The 18,221-nt window shown below is 47.9% G+C and overlaps 1 protein-coding gene across 1 annotated transcript in view; it reads left to right on the top strand.

The window, feature by feature from the left end:
- Positions 1-18,221, top strand: part of LAMB1 (laminin subunit beta 1) — a 41,961-nt gene that overhangs the window by 3,586 nt on the left and 20,154 nt on the right. Inside the window, exons 4-22 of the mRNA XM_021384607.1 lie at positions 399-472; positions 2,809-2,997; positions 3,089-3,152; positions 4,452-4,654; positions 5,964-6,084; positions 6,251-6,439; positions 6,805-6,984; positions 7,387-7,499; positions 8,399-8,478; positions 10,150-10,285; positions 12,429-12,587; positions 13,362-13,489; positions 14,029-14,152; positions 14,639-14,843; positions 14,980-15,123; positions 15,211-15,442; positions 16,542-16,705; positions 16,834-17,058; positions 17,758-17,975. Of these exons, the coding sequence (XP_021240282.1) occupies positions 399-472; positions 2,809-2,997; positions 3,089-3,152; positions 4,452-4,654; positions 5,964-6,084; positions 6,251-6,439; positions 6,805-6,984; positions 7,387-7,499; positions 8,399-8,478; positions 10,150-10,285; positions 12,429-12,587; positions 13,362-13,489; positions 14,029-14,152; positions 14,639-14,843; positions 14,980-15,123; positions 15,211-15,442; positions 16,542-16,705; positions 16,834-17,058; positions 17,758-17,975 (2,948 nt within the window). The remainder of the gene's footprint in view (positions 1-398; positions 473-2,808; positions 2,998-3,088; positions 3,153-4,451; positions 4,655-5,963; positions 6,085-6,250; positions 6,440-6,804; positions 6,985-7,386; positions 7,500-8,398; positions 8,479-10,149; positions 10,286-12,428; positions 12,588-13,361; positions 13,490-14,028; positions 14,153-14,638; positions 14,844-14,979; positions 15,124-15,210; positions 15,443-16,541; positions 16,706-16,833; positions 17,059-17,757; positions 17,976-18,221) is intronic.

Genomic DNA, 18,221 nt, shown 5'->3' with positions numbered 1-18,221 from the left:
CTGCCCTGTGGCTGTGGTGCACGCAGACAGCCTGGGGCTGGGCTTGGTGTCCTCACTCCTGCCAGCCTCCAAGCACTGAGCTATGGGTTGGCCAGGTTCTATAGCCGTTATTGTCCCACATCTGGTGGTGTCAGCCACGTTATGGTCTGAATTAAAGGCGGTGCAGGCTCACACTTTGGGTACTGCGTGTTTCTGCAGGTGATTCACAGCAATCCCATGTGTGATGCAGTCTTCAATAGGTCCTTGGTGTCTCCTTGTAACTCGTTAATGCACTGTGTCCCTTTTTGACATTAGAGCCAAGTGGGGAAAAAGAGAACGCAGAGCCTTGGTGAAATATTGATGCAGAGGCTGGAAAGTGTCCTTGCTTGCTGCACAGTTCCTTTTCTCTGCCCTTGCAGGTCTGGAAAATGTGACAATCCAGCTGAACCTGGAGGCTGAGTTTCATTTCACTCATCTCATCATGACCTTCAAGGTAAGGAAGCCTTACCTGCAGTGGGAGCTCTGCGCAAAGCCACATGTGCCTCCTAAACACAGGGAAATAAGAGTCCTTCCCACCCTTTTGGTGTTTGGGACATGGGCTCCGTGTGAGCTGATTAGCCTGACTTTTAGATCTGTCAACCATTAACTCCTGAAGTCGCTCAGCTGTGACTTGTGGCTTGTGTTGTATTTAAACGTGTGAGGCTGCAGAACTCATACAAAATCCGGTCATTTGTCTCTGTGGTGGTTGTGTGTGTAGAAGATCATTAGCTAAATCATGATAGTAGCAAGGATTTTTCTTTAAAAAAAAAAAAAAAATTGGCTATGCTATCAGTTTTCATTTGGCAAGTGGGAAGGTCTTCAGGAAGAGGGAACATCTGTACACAGAGTGTCTTTGTTTCTCGCCAAACAGATGTCTTGGAATGGCAGATTATGTCCTGTACATCCTAAATCACAGGCAGGTGCTAGCAGCAGCCTTCAGCTGAGTTCAGGGACTGCATTTCCTGCAGAGCTAAATCCCTGCTCTCTACATGTAGACAAATCTCTTAATTTATACAGAATTGTAGGGGTTGGAAGATCATCTAGTCTGACCTTCCTGCTATAGCAGGTCCCTTACAGTAGGTTTCACAGGAAAGCATCCTCGTGGGTTTTGAATATCTCCCAAGAAGGAGAATCCACAGCCTCTTTAGGCAGCTTGTTCCACCCTCAAAGAAAAGAGGTTTTTCCTCATGTACAGATGGAACTTCTGTGTTCCAGTTTGTGCCCACTGCCCCTTGTCCTGTCTCTGGTCGCCACTAAAGAGAGCCTGGCCCCAGCTGCTTAACTCTGTTCCTTTTGATATTTTTAAGTGTTGAGCAGATCCCCTCTCAGTCTTCTCCAAGCTGAACAGCCCCATGTCTCTCAGCCTTTCCTCATAAGGGAGATGCTCCAGGCCCCCAGTCATCTCTGACCCTCTGCTGGACCCTCTCTGGAAGTTCCCTGTCTTTCTTGAGCTGAGGAGCCCAGAACTGGGCGCAGCACTCCAGATGTGGCCTCACCAGGGCAGAGCAGAGGGGGATGATCACCTCCCTCGACCTGCTGGCCACACTCTTTTTAATGCACCCCAGGAAACCATTGGCCTTCTTGGCCATAAGGGCACACTGCTGGCTCTTGGTCAATCTGTTGTCCACCCAGGTCCTTCCCTGCAGAGATTGGCTTTCCAGGAGAGACAGTTAGTTTTTCTTACGATATCAGCTTGTGTTTTTGACAGGTGGTGGCTGAAGTGGAAAGCAGTCCCCTCTGGTCACCACTGCATGTCCCCAGCAGTGAGGGCTCCCCAAGGAACCCTGGCCTTGTACCACTGCTGCTGGGCTCACTGGGTGCTTGGTCAGGAGGAAGACCAGGGGGCAAAACAGTTTTATTGATGGCTTGTTGGCTTTGTGTGGAAGGCTCTCAAGCTGCCTTACCTCTGGGTGGCTTCATTTTCTGTTGGGTGAGGTACTAGTTTGTGAGGAGGATGATGTTTTCACTCAGGAAGCAGGAAAAAAAGTTGTTTCCAACTGTGACTGAAATGTTTTTGTGCTTGGCTCCTTGATGGCCTTCTCTGAATCCATACTGTTAATGGAGCGTCTTGTGGTGCTTCTTGATGCATGCCAGGTATTAATATCTGCATTCTGAAATGCAGTTGTTTGAAACATTATCATCATAGGATTTTTAGATCAAAAGGATTTATATATATGTATATATATTTTTAAATCTCATTAGGTAGTTGTTCTGGAGTGGAATATGCGTAGGTTAGAAGGAGAATGGGTTTTTTAAAACAAATGCAGTCTGCCAGGGGTAGAACAGAGCCAGCTGAGGTATGGTCCTGGCTCGAGTGAGCTGGGTCTTAAAGCAGGTTCTAGCTCCCCACGGGTTCTGAAGGCAGGAGGTGAGGCCCATGAGGTCTTCTGTGCAGAAAGTGAGAGGAGGTATGGCAAGGAAGAAGGCTCTGCTGCTTTTCACAAGCAATGGAAAAAATCCCTTTGTCTCTAGAGCCCTGCTTTAATCTCTAGTTTTGAGAAAGGATTTGAAATCTGAGGAACTTGTGAGTTTGGGCACTTAACTGCTTGACTGCTGAATGTGGTCTTTTCTAAAGATAGGTGGTCTGTGGTTTGATGGGCGTTACGTTGAAGATCTGCCTCTGAGCAGAAAGTAGGACATCAGTGGTGAAGGGTGAAAGGGCAAATACTCTCTACAGAGAGAGGAGAGATGAAAATCCAGATGTGATGATTGCTCACAATTAAAAGTGCTCAATGTAAATGCAAGTAATAGTTAACAAAATACGACCTCCTTTGGTTTTTTCATTCCTAGACATTCCGGCCTGCTGCAATGTTGATAGAAAGATCATCTGATTTTGGAAAAACATGGCAAGTATATAGGTATTTTGCGTATGACTGTGCGAGCTCATTTCCTGGCATTTCAACTGGACCCATGAAGAAGGTGGATGATATCATCTGTGATTCCCGATACTCCGACATTGAACCTTCAACTGAGGGAGAGGTCAGAAGTTTTTTTCAATATGCTTATTGTGTAGACTTCTTCCATACAAATTCAAATTCCCTGAGCCTTCTGTTGTACTGTTTTTGCCCAGGTCATATATCGTGTTTTAGATCCTGCTTTCAGAATTGAAGATCCATACAGTCCAAGGATTCAAAGTATGTACGCAGTTATCTTCTAGGCTCATTTGGAAGTGTTTCTGTACTTATTTAATTACTATTTTAAAAAACAGCAATCCACAATTTATGTCAAGCATTAGTCCTGATAATTATTTTGAAGTCATATGAATATGTTCCTGGTATGACTTCTTTTCCTGACTCAGTGATCTACTGGGAAATAGCAGTTGGTGTCATCAACTCACGTGATCAGTCTTACCCACTTTATTGTAGTTGGTTCTTCCCTTATTGGTTGAGGAAAAGTTTTGTTTAAGGAGCCCCCTCTGCAAAATACATGCGGTCACCAAGAGAAGCTTTGGAATCTTATCCTCTAATTGTACGGTTTTCAGAAAGCAAAGAATCAGAACTACAAATGTGCTTAGATCATTTTGCATTTTGAGATAAAATCCAGGGAATTGTGTTTTATATTTTAGGATTTAGAACATCTGAATCATGACTTTTGAATGACTGTAGTACTGTGTGACTGGTCCACACAGATGTGATCATAAACCAAAAATGTCCATGGCAGGCATGTAGAGTCATTGCAAGCAAGGAAAGCAGAGAGAGGTACAGACCTGTTGCTGTAGTGTGGTCAAAGTTTAACCTCGTTTGGCATGTGGCCTGAGTAGGGAATAGTAGTGCTTGGCCTTAAACTTGACTTCTAATTTCAGTTTCCTTCTCCGTTTCAGTTCACATCCTTCTGTGTAAGGTTAACTAACTGTACTAGAAGAAAATCTCTGAAGTAGAAGAGTGTCTGCTAGTTGCTGTATTGGTTGAAAGTTTTTACCCAGAATTTTAAAGGAGAGGCTGCTTTCATCAGCTTATTAAATTTGCTGGGAAAGCTGGATGTATAAGAAAGAAGAATGTATCTGTGTCTTGTTTCCATCTTAGATATTTCTTCAAAAGGCTCATAACTGCTAAATCTCCAAGTCTGCTTGTCAGCAGTTGCTTAATATTGATCCCCCCCCCCCCACCACTTCTTCCTGCTGTCTCCATCTAGTCTGGTGGGGACTGGTGCACATGCCTTTAATATTTGTGCTTGTGTACGTCTATGGTAAAACAGGCTAGTATTTTTAACTGAGCTTAAACTAGTGTACACAATATCAGCCTGCAGTAAGTTACTGTAATTTTTAGAAGTTGGGAATATGAAGTGATGTGATACGTAGTACATAAGAGCTGAAATTAAACCTGATCTAATCTGCTCGTAGGAAGTGTGTTTGGGAAGTCACTACTGGCTTCCTCCCATTCAGTACAATATCTGGTAAATAACTCCAAAACATGTTTTTCTGGTGTCCCCTGCAGACCTGTTGAAGATCACAAATCTAAGAGTCAAGTTCACCAAGCTGCACACACTGGGAGATAACCTCCTGGATTCGAGGATGGAGATCAGGGAGAAGTACTACTACGCCATTTACGACATGGTGGTGCGCGGGAACTGCTTCTGCTATGGCCACGCAAGCGAGTGTGCACCGGTGGAGGGCTTTAACGAAGAAGTGGAAGGAATGGTGAATATTCCCACTTTTCTCCACATAGCTGTTCCTGATTGTGGGTTTTGTTTTGTTTTGTTGTTATAAAGCAGTATAGGAACAATGAGTTGAAGATGCGATAGGAGAAATTTGAGTCCCTCTCCGCTCTTTTCTTTCCAACAAGAAAACCATTTAAATCATTTTTTAACAGCAAACCTATCAATCATCTGTCATTACTGGCATTACTCAAGTACAGAGAGCTCAGATTCAGTGGAATAGTTTTAGCATTCATTTTCTAATTATGTTAAAGAGCTGATGAAATTAAAAGGCAGGAAGGCAGTGTTTCTGTAAGGGACAGGAGATACGCGTGTGTTGACTTAATTGCCCTAAAATTGAAGTAAAGAGTGGCCTCAAAGAAAGAAACGCTTTCGTGAATCAAACAAGATCTGCATTTGTATCAGTCCTTATCAGCTGAGAAGCAGTTTGCATAGTTGCAGCCGTGATTAATTAACAGCAAGCTCTGGAGGAAAATCCTGCTGCCTGCCTTGTGTGCTGTTGTGTGAGCGTTCCATCCCTTCTTGGTTCTGGGTTTCCCCATGATTTTTGCCTAATGAGCAGTAATAGCAGGCGTGTTAATGTGTGAGTTATTAACTAGATGAAAATGCAGAGGCATAGGGGAAAGTTGGGTGCTTGCCTCAGAGGCTGCAGGATGCGAGTATTCTCCATGGCTCCGCGTTCTCTGCCAGGGTCTCCACCTGACAGCAGCGTGGCCGCCTTTGCCTTAGAATTGTGGCTCTGGTGCTGGTAGTCCTTGTCACCAAAGACAGTGGCTGTCACGCCGTCACTGTCTGCTCAGTGCTTGTGTGTTGATGACAAAGCCTTGGCCTGATAGATGAAACCCATCCAAAATGTGGTGGTTATCTTTGCTTTGAGAACCAAGGTGCAGCGGCAGTGGGCTAGAACTGACGTGCTGATATAACTTGATGCATGTTAATATCTAATTAACAGCTAATAAACAGCTAATTATTAGCTCTAAGAGGCTTTTGCGATTATTGAGGTGGAACTATGCTCTCCTTGTTTGTGCCTGAAAGCATTTATTCATGCATAAGTTCCAGCAAGGGAAGGACAGGTTTGTTATGAGGACGTTCTTAAGCTAAGCAGGCAAGGGACACTTCTGTGGCCCTTTGTTTGAGCTTACCTGCATTATGTGCATTATAATGCAAATACCAGAAGTATTTCCACTAGTTATATTTTGAGTGAATTGGAGGAGCATGTTTTTTTCTCCACCCTCCCTAATAATCAACTATTCCTTCAATTTTTTATATATGTATTTTTATTTTAATGACAGGTCCACGGGCACTGCATGTGCAGACATAATACCAAGGGCTTGAACTGTGAGCAGTGTTTGGATTTCTACCATGACTTGCCTTGGCGACCTGCCGAAGGCCGCAATAGTAACGCATGCAAAAGTGAGTTTGGGTAAAATGCAGACCTGAAGCCTGGTGTTGCTTGCTTTTAGCATTATGCATTTTTGTGTGAGCGGCTTGTGGAATTTGTGACGATGTGTAAAGTTCTGCATGTTCTTCAATTGACTCATCTCTGAGGCTGCTCTCTCGATTTTCGTCTTTGTCATAGAGTGCAATTGCAATGGCCACTCCACTCAGTGCCACTTCGACATGGCTGTGTACATGGCGACGGGGAACACCAGCGGGGGGGTGTGCGACGACTGCCAGCACAACACGGTGGGGCGCAACTGCGAGCAGTGCAAGCCCTTCTACTTCCAGCACCCGGAGAGAGACCTGCGGGACCCTGACGTCTGCGAGCGTAAGTGCGGTCCTGTGCTGGTGCGATGGATGTGAGGCCTGCGCCACGGTCCTTAGGGCTTGCTTTGGGAGATCAGGGATTTACCATAGCTGCTGCTCTCTTCCCCACCCCTTCCTTCGTCCCAAAGATCCTGGAGGGGAGCTTGGAGGTTAGCTTGAAGATGTTGAGTGAGCCTAGCTGTGTTTTGTTTTTTTCCTTTGAGAATCTGCAAATGTATTTGGTGGCTCCGTGCTCTACTTGTGTCACCTCTACTCCTTGTGGTAACTGCACTGTCTACGCAGCAGCTGAGTTTAGATTACTCAGTGTGAGAGTTGGCCTTTTCTGTTGTAGCAGTCAGCAAAATGTGTGCAATGCTTCCTTCTTAGCCTGTAACTGTGACCCAGCTGGCTCCCAAAATGGTGGCATATGCGATCGCTACACTGACTTCTCTACGGGCCTCATTGCTGGCCAGTGCCGCTGTAAATTATTCGTCGAGGGGGAGCGTTGTGATCTCTGCAAAGAAGGTTTCTATGGCCTGAGTGCTGATGACCCAGCGGGCTGTCAGTGTGAGTAAAAACATATGTTCCTTTATGTGGGATCAAAAACTCTTTGAGGTGCTGCTAGCCCTGGGAGAGGGTGGTTTTGTGGGGTTTTTTCTTTTCCTTCGTTTCATGTTTTGCTAAAGGAAAAACTTTCTTGTAGATCTGCTGTAGCTTGGAGTCTACTGTTCTCTAAAACTTGTCTCCCCAGCTGGTCCTGCCGAATGCACGCTGTGGAAATAGGAGAATCCTCTCTGTTTCTTTTTAAGTCTCTAAGCCAGAGGAGTTTTACAGGGATGGGCGGTGGGCAAAGTATGCAATTAATCTCTGACCTGGGAAATTAGAGGAAGCTTTAATATAAATATTTAAATTGGATACTGTAGCTGAAATCCTGTGTTTTGACCTGCCTGTTTGTGTTTCCCCATCCAGCTTGTGCATGTAATCCTCTGGGTACCCATCCTGGAGGGAATCCTTGTGATTCAGAGACAGGAAACTGTTATTGTAAGCGCCTGGTGACAGGAAAGCAGTGCAATCAGTGCCTGGTAAGTAGATTACTGGAAGAATAATGAGGAGACGCTGGTGTGAGGAATGATAGCAAGCAGACACCTGGCGTGCGGGCTGGGTGGGCACCTCATGGTGTTGGGAGCCTTGGAGCTGTGTTACGGGTAGGGGGATGCATGCTGGGGGTGAGTTGAGACAGATGAGAGCATCTGGTAATTAATTCCTGTTGCTACAGTGTGTCCATGGAGTAAGATGTTAGGATAACTATTGTGGTTGCTCTGTGAAAGTGTGGGTCTGGGGCAGTTCTGCCTGTGCCCTTGCTGGAGGGGAAAGATAAAATGGACTGAGAAGCTAAAGGTAAGATTTTCTATACTGGCCTTTTTTTTAGACAGGGATTAATTGCTACGCATACATTTCCATACAGTGTTTGTGTGTGCTGGAGTGTTATAGAAACAAGCTGTCAAATAAAGGGATATGTTTGTATAAACACTGACAGGCTCTCTTATCTGACAGTAAACTATGGAAAAGCTAAACAAGGCTGTCTGTCTTTCTGCTGAGCAAGCCGTAGAGGAACAGTCCTACATGGGCATAGCCCGGCACAAAGCCCTGCTGGCCCATATGCTGCTCTATGTTTGGGTGCAGTGAGCTGGGCTGCAGTTCCAAAGCCCTTTGTGGGTCGGCAGCCTTCACCCAAACTGGTTTAAATGGTGCAGTAAGAGTGAAGCAAAGGAGATGGAGTCCTTTGGAAGTTATTTTTTAAAGCTTGGTGGAAAAAGAGTTTTATTCCGCAAGTCCCCTGGGCAAGTTGGAAGAGCAGATGGAGGAGTTCTGTTGGTGGTTGTGGCTTTACAAGGGGCCAACCAGGGGTGGCTCGTATTGTGCACCGCAAAATGTGGTTGTGGGTTGGATGTGGTTACATCGGTAATATCTGCTCCTGCAGCCTGAGCACTGGGGCCTGAGCAATGACATGGATGGATGTCGACCCTGCGACTGTGACCAGGGAGGAGCATTGCACAACAAGTGAGTCCCAACCCCAGTCCTCTCCTGTAATCATTCACCCCAGGGAGCTTTGCTCCATTTGCAATCACAACACCTTCATTTTTTCTAGAGGGCAGTGTTTGAGGTCGTCTTTCCGCTCCTGTTAGCGGAAAGTGGCAGATCTTGATTGCTGCAGGGGGTGGTAGAGGTGTCTGCACTAAGCTGGCTCTTGGTCTGGCCTGCACATTGGCCCTTTAGCCAGTCTGTCTGTCCGTCCATCAGCGCTGGAGAAGCATGCCAGCAGTACAGTACTGCTGCATTGCCCCTGCAGTGCTGCACGGGGCATGCAGGTCTGCACATGTCCATTGGGGAACTGGTGGTTGCTCAGAGAGAAACTTGGGTTTTGGAGATGCATCCATTGGTAAGAGTATGGGAAGTCCTGGCTTAAATACCTGTCAGTGCAGAGATTTCAGGTAACCAGACCACTCCTGTCATCAGAGTGGCTACAATGGGTGCATGGCTTTTCAATAGTGGCATATTCCTTTGCTCTCTTATTTTTCCTTCCCTCCACAAACCCTTTGAAATAGCTTGCTTTTGTCTGAAACTGCAGCAGTTTCCCAAGGGAGTGGATTGATGCCAGTCTTCCAGGCTTGCTCCCCTCTGCTTCTGGTTGCTGCTGGCTGCAACACCTGGGCAGCCACACCTTGCCCCAAACTCATTTCCTTATGAAGTGCAGAGGTTGCGGCTTGGGCACTGGAGCTGTTAACATCCCTGGAGGGGAAACTTCCCTGTTCCCCTTCTGGAGCACTTTGGCATCTGAAAGCAAACATTGCTGAAGTGAATTTCAAAACTGATTTCAGGTTAAGACTACTTTCAGAGTGGGCTTAAAAAAGCCTGGATATTTTCTATGGAAACACAGAGGGTTTTGATTTTAGAAAAAAAATCTATATTAAATTGAAATTTAAAGAAAGGGACATATTTATTGGACCAAGAAACCTTCCTGTGAAAAAGTATGACCAGATCCCTTCAAAAATAAAACCTACCCCTGAGTTCTTCATAACGTAGAGCAGACTCTGGGAACAGTGAAGCTTCAAAAAGTCATTTTGGAATAAAGCTATACTGAGAAAATGGCTTGTTACAAAGGGAATGGACAGTCCTCCATTCCCTCTGCAACATCTCAGTCTATCCCGTGTCTTTGTGTCCATCCAAATCTGAATAAGCTGTGTGTGGTTCTGCCCCAAGCAGAGCTGCCTGTGGGCAGCTTCTTGGGATGTCCTTTGCCAAGCACAAGAGCAGCTCAGCATCCCGGGCATGCAGAGTCACGCATGTTCTTTTTCTGCCCAAGCCCAGATGAGCAGATAGCTGTGTGCATGGCCTGCAAGCCTGGAGTCGAAGGACAGACTTGCCTTCTGGCTGTGTATGACTGCGTAAGCAAGCAAAGCTCTCACAGAACTGCTGTGTGGCCCCAGGGATCTGCTGCATCTCTAGCATTCAATCCTCTCGATATCTAAACAGAGGAAACCGCACGCAAGCTGTCTGTTGGAAATGGTCCTGGCCTGTGCTCACTCCTCGCCTGTGCCCAGGAGCACAGCTGGAGTGAGCCGTGGCTGAGCCTGGGACCAGGCCGACGTTCTGTCAGCACAGATGAGCCAGCTCTAGCAGCATCCTGTCCTAGCCAAGCTGTGCTGTACATTCACTGCTTTTCCGTTTTAGCTGCTCAAGTGAATCTGGCCAGTGTGAGTGCCGGCCCCACATGTTTGGACGTCAGTGCAACCAAGTGGAGCCTGGATATTACTTCATCTCGCTTGACCACTACATCTACGAGGCCGAGGAAGCCAATCTGGGTCCTGTGAGTAGCAGCTGGAGTGTGCTGGTCTGTGGGAAAGCTCTGTTTTGCAATTTGGGTGTTGGAAAGAGGCTGTTTTATAACGTGAGTGTTGCGCAAAGACGATGTGGAATCGTGCCAGATGGAGTTCTGTCAGAGCACTGCCCGTTCCTCCCTGTTCAGTCATATCGATAAATAATATAGTATTTTAGGGGAGGAAACTGACATTTTCCTTTTTTAATCTGTTTCTTTGATCATGACTATGTAGTTCATTTTCTGTCTGCATCCTTCTTCTTACCCACTGCATATGCACCCACCTCTCTTTGCCCTCTTACCTCGAGTGTGGTGAGACACCAACGCTGGATTTTCCTCTCCATGTCACTGACACCCGGAGGGAGCAGCACACACATTTAAGCCCATTGCTGTGTGATTTAGAGTTTCTGTACATCAGTGGCATTTTTTTAATTAATGATTACATATACGGTTAATTGTGCAAAAAATTGATTTGTAAGTGAGGTTACCTCCAGTTTGTTTTACTCACTCATGAGGTACATCACGCTCTCTGGCTTCTTTCAATCCCTGAGCACACAGCCTTGCTTTTAATTCATTTACAGAGGCTAGATGATTACATCAATTACTTTTGCCTCCAGCAAGTAGAAGAGACTTGAGATAATGAGTGCACTGAGGCACCAGATCCTAGTTTGCCTGGAGCACTATTTCCTAATTTATTTGTTTCAGGCAGAAGGTCTGTTCAAGCCGAGGCAGAGCATTTTGCCTGCTAGATCTCTATGCTAGATAGCATAGAGCACTACTTGGCCGGCAGCAGGGTGTGCTTGCTGGCACGTGTTTGGGTGCATTTGTCTGCTCAGATGGAGGGGCAGTGCTGGAGGTTCTGGGTATTTGAGGCAAGGAGCTCAGCCTGAAAAGCTGCCTCACCAAGCTGGGAGGTGAGCTGCTGCTTGCCTTTGCAAACCTGCAGAACAAACCATTTTTAACAATGCTGATATTAATGAAATAAAACTTTGTTACTAATCTGGTGGCATAATAAGATCTGAATGCGCAGGTAGGGACCCAGTCCAAGACAAAACAAAATGGCACAAAGTTATAGGGGTTTTCAGGCAGTGACAAGTCCCTGTGCACAATCCCTGCACGCTCTCACTTACGTTCCGCCTGCAGTCCTTTGTGGGAGCTCCATCCCTTTGTTCAAAGCCAAAGGGTAATAATTTATAGCTTGGCTCACTTCAAAGGGTGTGAGAATACACGAAGGGACATCCTGGAGTGACAGATATATTGACATTTCCTTTCATTTTATCCCTTTCTACTGAAGCAGCTTTCACAGGAATGCGCAGGATGTTGTTTTATAGATAGAACTATTCATGGACACAGATATATTTGAAACAGGAAATTTGAACATCACAGACTTCCACTTTCTGTTACCTTTTTTCTCTTCTTTCCTTAATATAAACATAAAAAACTGACATCTCAGGATGGAAGGAGTAGCCAGCATCAGCTTGGATGTTTAGTGTCTAGAGATGTTTCGAATCTTTGTTATTTAGTGACACAGTTAATGATAGCCGTGACTTGCTTTCAGATGTTATCCCAAGCAGTGGTTTGGTTTGGCCTGGCCCAGTGTAATCAGGAAGCAATTAGCACTCAGCTTGGGAGTTAGCAGGGCAGTTCTGTGCCACTGCAGTAAATCCTACTGCTACAAATGTGGTGAGAAAGTTATTACAGCAGTCCAGTTACATGCTGCATTGGTGCAAATCGTACTTCTGTGTAGGGTGAACTAGATGCTGTAGATGGTCAGTGAGTTACTCCCAGCAAGATTTTAGATTTAGTTACCCACCGTAACAGAGAAGTGGATGAAGACTCATGCAGGGTTGTTTCATCTATCTTTCTGTTAATGCACTGTCATATGGAAGGTGTCCCTGCCATGACAGGGAGTTAGAACTACATGATCTTTAAGGCCCCTTCCAACCCCAAACATTTTGTGAATGGAAAGGCAGTGGTGTGCATGCACACGTGCTTAAGAGAGAGAGCTTGTATTCTCTGGGATGCAAGTGATGTGGCAGTCCAGAAGTAATCCATCAGCAGAGCTTCATGTGCTCCAGCGTGGCTCACAAATTCCGTGTATTGGTACTAAAAGCTCTCTTTCCTGTTTCTGTAGGGAGTAAACATAATTGAGCGCCAGTCCACACAGGACCGCACGCCGTCGTGGACAGGCATAGGATTTGTGAGGGTCCCTGAGGGGGATTACCTGGAATTCAACATCGACAACATCCCCTACTCCATGGAGTACGACATCGTGGTCCGCTACGAGCCCCAGGTGGGTCGCTGCTCTCTGGCACCTGCTTGGGATCCCAGTGCATGGCCAGTGGGAGCCCAGGACTTCCTGGAAGCGTTAGGGCTGACAGACAAGGATGGGAGTTTAGTTAAGTGTTTGAGATGCTTGACAGTCCAGGAGGATTTTTGCTGTCCCTGGTATTGTTCACTTTACGGTCTTATTCAGTACCATTATTGTGTGTTGCAGCAGCTGTTTCATAAGCAAATTAAAAAGTGGCAAGTTCCCTCAGGACAGATTAGAATATGAATTTGGTATCAGCCAGACAGACTTTCAATGAGTAGAAATGCTATTACGTGCCTGAGGAGACAAACTGCCCATCTTGGATGCTGAACACCTGCTGCCAACAGTTTGTGAGCAGTTATTCTTGGCTGTGGGTAGTTCACAGCAGGGAGGTCAAGAGAAATACCCACCCTAAAAGATGTTCCTTACCTCAAGTTTGGCAGCAGCTGACCATGGAGAAATGCTGGCTCAGGTCTGGTACGCAGAGTTGAGGGGAATAGAGGTTGACATCCCCCCCCCCCCCACACACACAGATATTGTGCTCTGAGTTGTGTTTTTCTTAGGATGGAAAGGGAGTGGTGCACAGGAGGAGACTGGAGCTCTTGCCTCTCCCTATCTCAGCCCAAGCCCACAGCAGGATGTCCCTGTGGTGCTGGAGCTGCCAGCCCTTCCTCTCTGCAGCTGTTCTTCACCTCAGTGCTGGATGCTCCCAGGAGCTCACAGCCCTTGCTTAATGTTAGTTTTTTTCTTCCCCAGTTGCCGGATCAGTGGGAAAAGGCTGTGGTCACTGTGACGCGCCCAGGCAAGATTCCTGCAGGTAGCCGCTGTGGCAACACCGTTCCTGATGACGATAATCAGGTTGTCTCATTGCCACCTGGCTCCAGGTTAGTATAACTGAGTAGACCAAAACCAGAAAAAAAAAAAAAAAAAGAAGGCCAGGTAGCAAACTGCCCAAAAGCAGGCGGCTGTGAGGCATATGTACCCTCATACCTTCCCCTGCAGTTCGGAATGAATTTGTCAAAGCGGTCTCAGTGCAGCTGAAACAGAGTTGTCATGTTTGCAGCTTGCCGTGGCCTCTATGAAAACGAAATTTAATTTCCCGTGGGTTATAAAAAAAATGAATTTAGTATTGTGTCTGCAATCTCAAGGCTTAATAAATAAACTTAAAAGTTTATTCCTGTTGTCAGGAAAATATTATGTTTGCACAGCCTGTGAGTGGACGTCGCTATTACTCTTTACCTTGCTGATAAGCTTTTCCGGTTCTGACTCGCACAAGCCTCCGAAACACCTCCTTCACATTGTAGCTTTTGTTCTGCCCATTCTTGGCTGCTCGCCATTATCTCAATTGCTTTATGGGGGCCACCTGAAATGCTTTACAATGCTGGGTGTTTCAAGTGAGAAATGTTTCCTGTTTCCAATCCAGATATGTTGTTCTCCCACGGCCAGTCTGCTTTGAGAAGGGGCTGAACTACACCATCCGCCTGGAGCTGTCCCAGTACTCCTTGGTGGATTCTGAGATGGAGAACCCCTACACACTCATCGACTCTGTGAGCAGAAATTACCTAGGGGATGCTCTGGTGGAAAAGCATTTTTAAAATCCTGAGAGGTTGCTTTTCTTTTGGGATGCATCTGTATAAATCCAGAGTGCTCTCTAATGAAGTTGTTGCTTAAGGCTGAATCCAGATGTTAAATAGATTTCTTCAAGCTCGAAGTATGCATATTGCTTTTCTGTGCACAGAGGCTTTGATTGTCTTACTGGACCACAGAGCTGGACTTCTACAGTGCGGCATATGTTGTGAATATCAAACTCTTCCTTTTAAATGGATAGAATTGATAGATACCAAAACTGTGCCACGAAAAGGGTGTAATAGTTCTGTATAATTGTTCTGTCGCTTTCCCTCTAAGTTCTGTCTAGCTATTTGTTTTTTGGGCTAGAAAGCATAATGGGAAGTGGGATGATAGCATATTTTCACAGTTTTGATGGAGGCTATTTGTAAGTAATGACACAGTGCCACTGTGAAATTCTTCTTTAGCTTGTCCTCATGCCATACTGCAAATCACTGGACATATTCACAGTGGGAGGCTCAGGTGAAGATGTGGTCACCAACAGTGCATGGGAAACGTTCCAGAGATACCGGTGTCTGGAAAACAGCAGGAGCGTTGTGAAAACTCCAATGACAGATGTCTGCAAGAACATCATATTCAGCATTTCTGCGCTATTGCATGAGACCGCCTTATGTACGTAACTACCTGCTTACAGAGCAGACTGCACCTGGAAGCTTGACGGTGCTTCCAGGTGTGCTCAGGGAGCGTGGGGTGTGTGTCCTGCGCCATGATGCTCACTTCCCTCGGTGCTTCTCTTCTCTCTGCCCAGCCTGCCAGTGTGATCCCCAGGGCTCGCTGAGCTCAGTGTGTGACCCCAACGGAGGACAGTGCCAGTGCCGTCCCAACGTGGTTGGAAGACAGTGCGACAGATGTGCCCCTGGCACCTTTGGATTTGGGCCGAGCGGATGCAGGCGTACGTGAGACCTCGTGCCCTGGGCTGGGCTGCTGATGGCAGAGCACTGGCCATCAAAATGCAGCCCCTTTCCCGCTCTCCTTGCAGCTTGTGAGTGCCACCTGCGAGGCTCATACAACTCATTCTGTGATGCGGAGACGGGCCAATGCCACTGCTTCCCTGGTGTGTATGGGCGGCAGTGTGACCGCTGCCTGCCTGGATTCTGGGGCTTCCCCAGCTGCCAGCCTTGCCACTGCAACGGCCATGCCGATGACTGCAGCCCCTACACGGGCGAATGCCTGCACTGCCGGGACCACACAGCAGGCCCCAACTGCGAGAGGTATGTGTGGCCTTGGCTGGCCTGTTACGGCTGTCATAGCCAGCAGTGCCTTTGCTGTGAAATGCAGAACGTGTGGGAGGAAGTGAGTCCTTATGCCAGAGGAGAAGTGGAGGGGGGACCACACTGCCCATAGCTTCCCATCTCCCACCAGGCTTTCCCCATTGAAACCCTCCTGAGAATCACAGAATCATAAAGGTTGGAAAAGACCTCAAAAATCATTTAGTTCAACTATCAACCCATCACCCTCATGCCCACTAAAACACGTCCCTAAGTGCCTCATAGAATCATAGAATGGTTTGGGTCGGAAGGGACCTTTAAGATCATCCAGTTCCAACCCCCTTGCTATAGTCAAGGACACCTCCCTCTAGACCAGGTTGCTCACGGCCCCATCTATCCTGGCCTTGAATGCCTCCAGGGTGGGAGCATCCATAACTTCTCTGGGCAACCTGTTCCAGTGTCTCACCACCCTCACAGTAAAGAATGTCTTCCTAATATGTAGTCTAAATCTACCCTCTTCCAGTTTAAAGCCATTTCCCCTCAGTTTATAGCAGTCTACCCTTTTTTTGAAAACCTCTGGGGATGGTGACTCCACCACCTCCCTGGGCAACCTGTTCCAATACCTCCCTTCTCTTGCTGAGAAGAAATTTCTCCTAATAATCCAACCTGAACCTCTCCTGGTGCAACTTGAGACCATTCCCTCTCATCCTATCACTGTTAGCCTGGGATCCCCACCTCTCTACAACCTCCTTTCAGGCAGCTGTAGAGAGCGATAAGGTTTCCCCTGAGCCTCGTCCTCTCCAGACTGAATCCCAGTTCCCTCAGCTGCTCTCCATCAGACCTGTGCTCCAGACCCTTCACAGTTTTGTTGCCCTTCTCTGGACATGCTTCAGGGTCTCAGTGTCTTTCTTGTTGTAGAAGCATCTGCCACGGGTCTCCTGTTGTTAGCCTGACATGAGACAGCTACTCAGAGCATGCATGGCACAGGAGGACTGCAAGGGTCTGTTTACCCTTGGGTTCTTCACCCTTTTGCAGCATTTGAGCTTAAGTTATCCATCTTTCTGCCTGCGGTCCCCTGCATGCTGTTTTCCCCATTGTGCAGGTGCCAGGCTGGCTACTACGGAGACCCCATCTTGGGCTCAGGCGACCACTGCCGCCCCTGCCCTTGCCCTGATGGCCCTGAGAGCGGACGCCAGTTTGCCAGTGGCTGTTACCAGGATCCAGTCACCCTGCAGGTCGTGTGTGTCTGTAGCACGGGATACATAGGTAGGCTGCCGGTGCCTTGAGCGCGATCCAGTGAGTGTCTCCCCAGCTAACAGCCCTTATTGCCATTTACGGGGCTGTGCGCTCGTGAGCCGTGATGGTAATTCATGTCATGCTGCTTGTTCAAACAGGCAGTCGCTGTGATGAATGTGCGTCTGGCTTCTTTGGCAGCCCTGACGAGGTTGGCGGCGCCTGCCAGCCCTGCCAGTGCAACAACAACATTGACACCACTGATCCTGAGGCCTGCGACAAGAGGACAGGGACGTGTGTCAAGTGCCTGTACCACACAGAGGGTGAAAACTGCCACCTCTGCAGACAGGGCTACTATGGGAGCGCCCTGCAGCAGGACTGCAGAAGTGAGTGGGGAGATAACACCAAACAACAATGGCCACCAGAGCTCTTTATAATTGACCCGAGACCCTTGGGGGTGGTGGGGAAATGGAATTACCTCCCGCTGGGCTTGTGTGCAGCTGTGTGTTCAGAGGGGAGAGAAGGGGCAGCGTTTACATGTGCTGAAAGGATGGGGCTTAGGACAGAGGAGGGTTTCTCGCCCTCTCGTTAGCACTCTTTGTTTTCCTCTTATCTGGAGATCATCCCTGGCTGGGTGAGATTTGGCTTTTGTTTACACAAAAATTCCTGCAGATGTGGTTGATCAGCAGGAGCCTGCCTCGGAATCTCTCTCTGCTCCCCCGGTGGCCCAGCACAGCCCTGCCTGCTCCTCTTCACAGCAGGCGTGGGGTGGGGACGTTTTGCTGCTGCTCCCCATGCAGCACAGCACACAGGTCTTGCTCTGCTGCCTGTGTCACTGGTAGTTCTGAGCAGATCTGTCTTGCAGCAGGCTGATAGCCAGGAAGACCTGGGCCTCCTTTGTAAAGAAGGAGACAAGAAGAGTAGGAAGTTTGGAGGCCTGCACAAGATCACCGTGGCCTCCAGCCACAATGCACACACTGGGGCAGTGGCTGTAGAACTGGCCATCTTGGGACCCAAGGAGCGCTGAGGGGTGCATACCAGGGTGCCATGCCACACACCCAAGCCGCCACCTCTTCTCTTTGCAGAGTGCGTCTGCAACTACCTGGGCACTGTGCGGGAGGACTGCGATGACGCAGAGAACTGCCGCTGCGAGGCAGCCACGGGGCAGTGCCGCTGCCTGCCCGGCGTGGTGGGGCAGACCTGCGACCACTGCGCGCCCCACACCTGGAGGCTGGCCAGCGGCACCGGCTGCGAGCCCTGCGACTGCGACACTGCCCGCTCCCTCGGGCCGGCCTGCAATGAGGTGAGAAGGCCGCAGGGAGCCATCCGCAGCGTTTCTGCAGCTGGACTGTGATGGGATGTGTCCACCAAATGCTGGTCCTGGGCCACGCGGTGTCTGAGCCATGGTTCACCCTGCTTGTGTGGCAGCCAGGGACTGTGGGACGATGTGTGAGGGAGATAGGGGATAAAGTTACCTTAGATAGTTGCACCATGTTGGCTGCCACCACAGCCTGATGCCCAAAGCCACCAGGAGCTTGATCAGAGGGCT

The sequence above is a fragment of the Numida meleagris genome, chromosome 1 (genome assembly GCF_002078875.1).
Source record: "Numida meleagris isolate 19003 breed g44 Domestic line chromosome 1, NumMel1.0, whole genome shotgun sequence".
In the NCBI taxonomy this organism is placed as follows: Eukaryota; Metazoa; Chordata; class Aves; order Galliformes; family Numididae; genus Numida; species Numida meleagris.
Note: the sequence above shows the minus strand (reverse complement) of the source record. Positions and strands in the feature narration are given on the sequence as shown.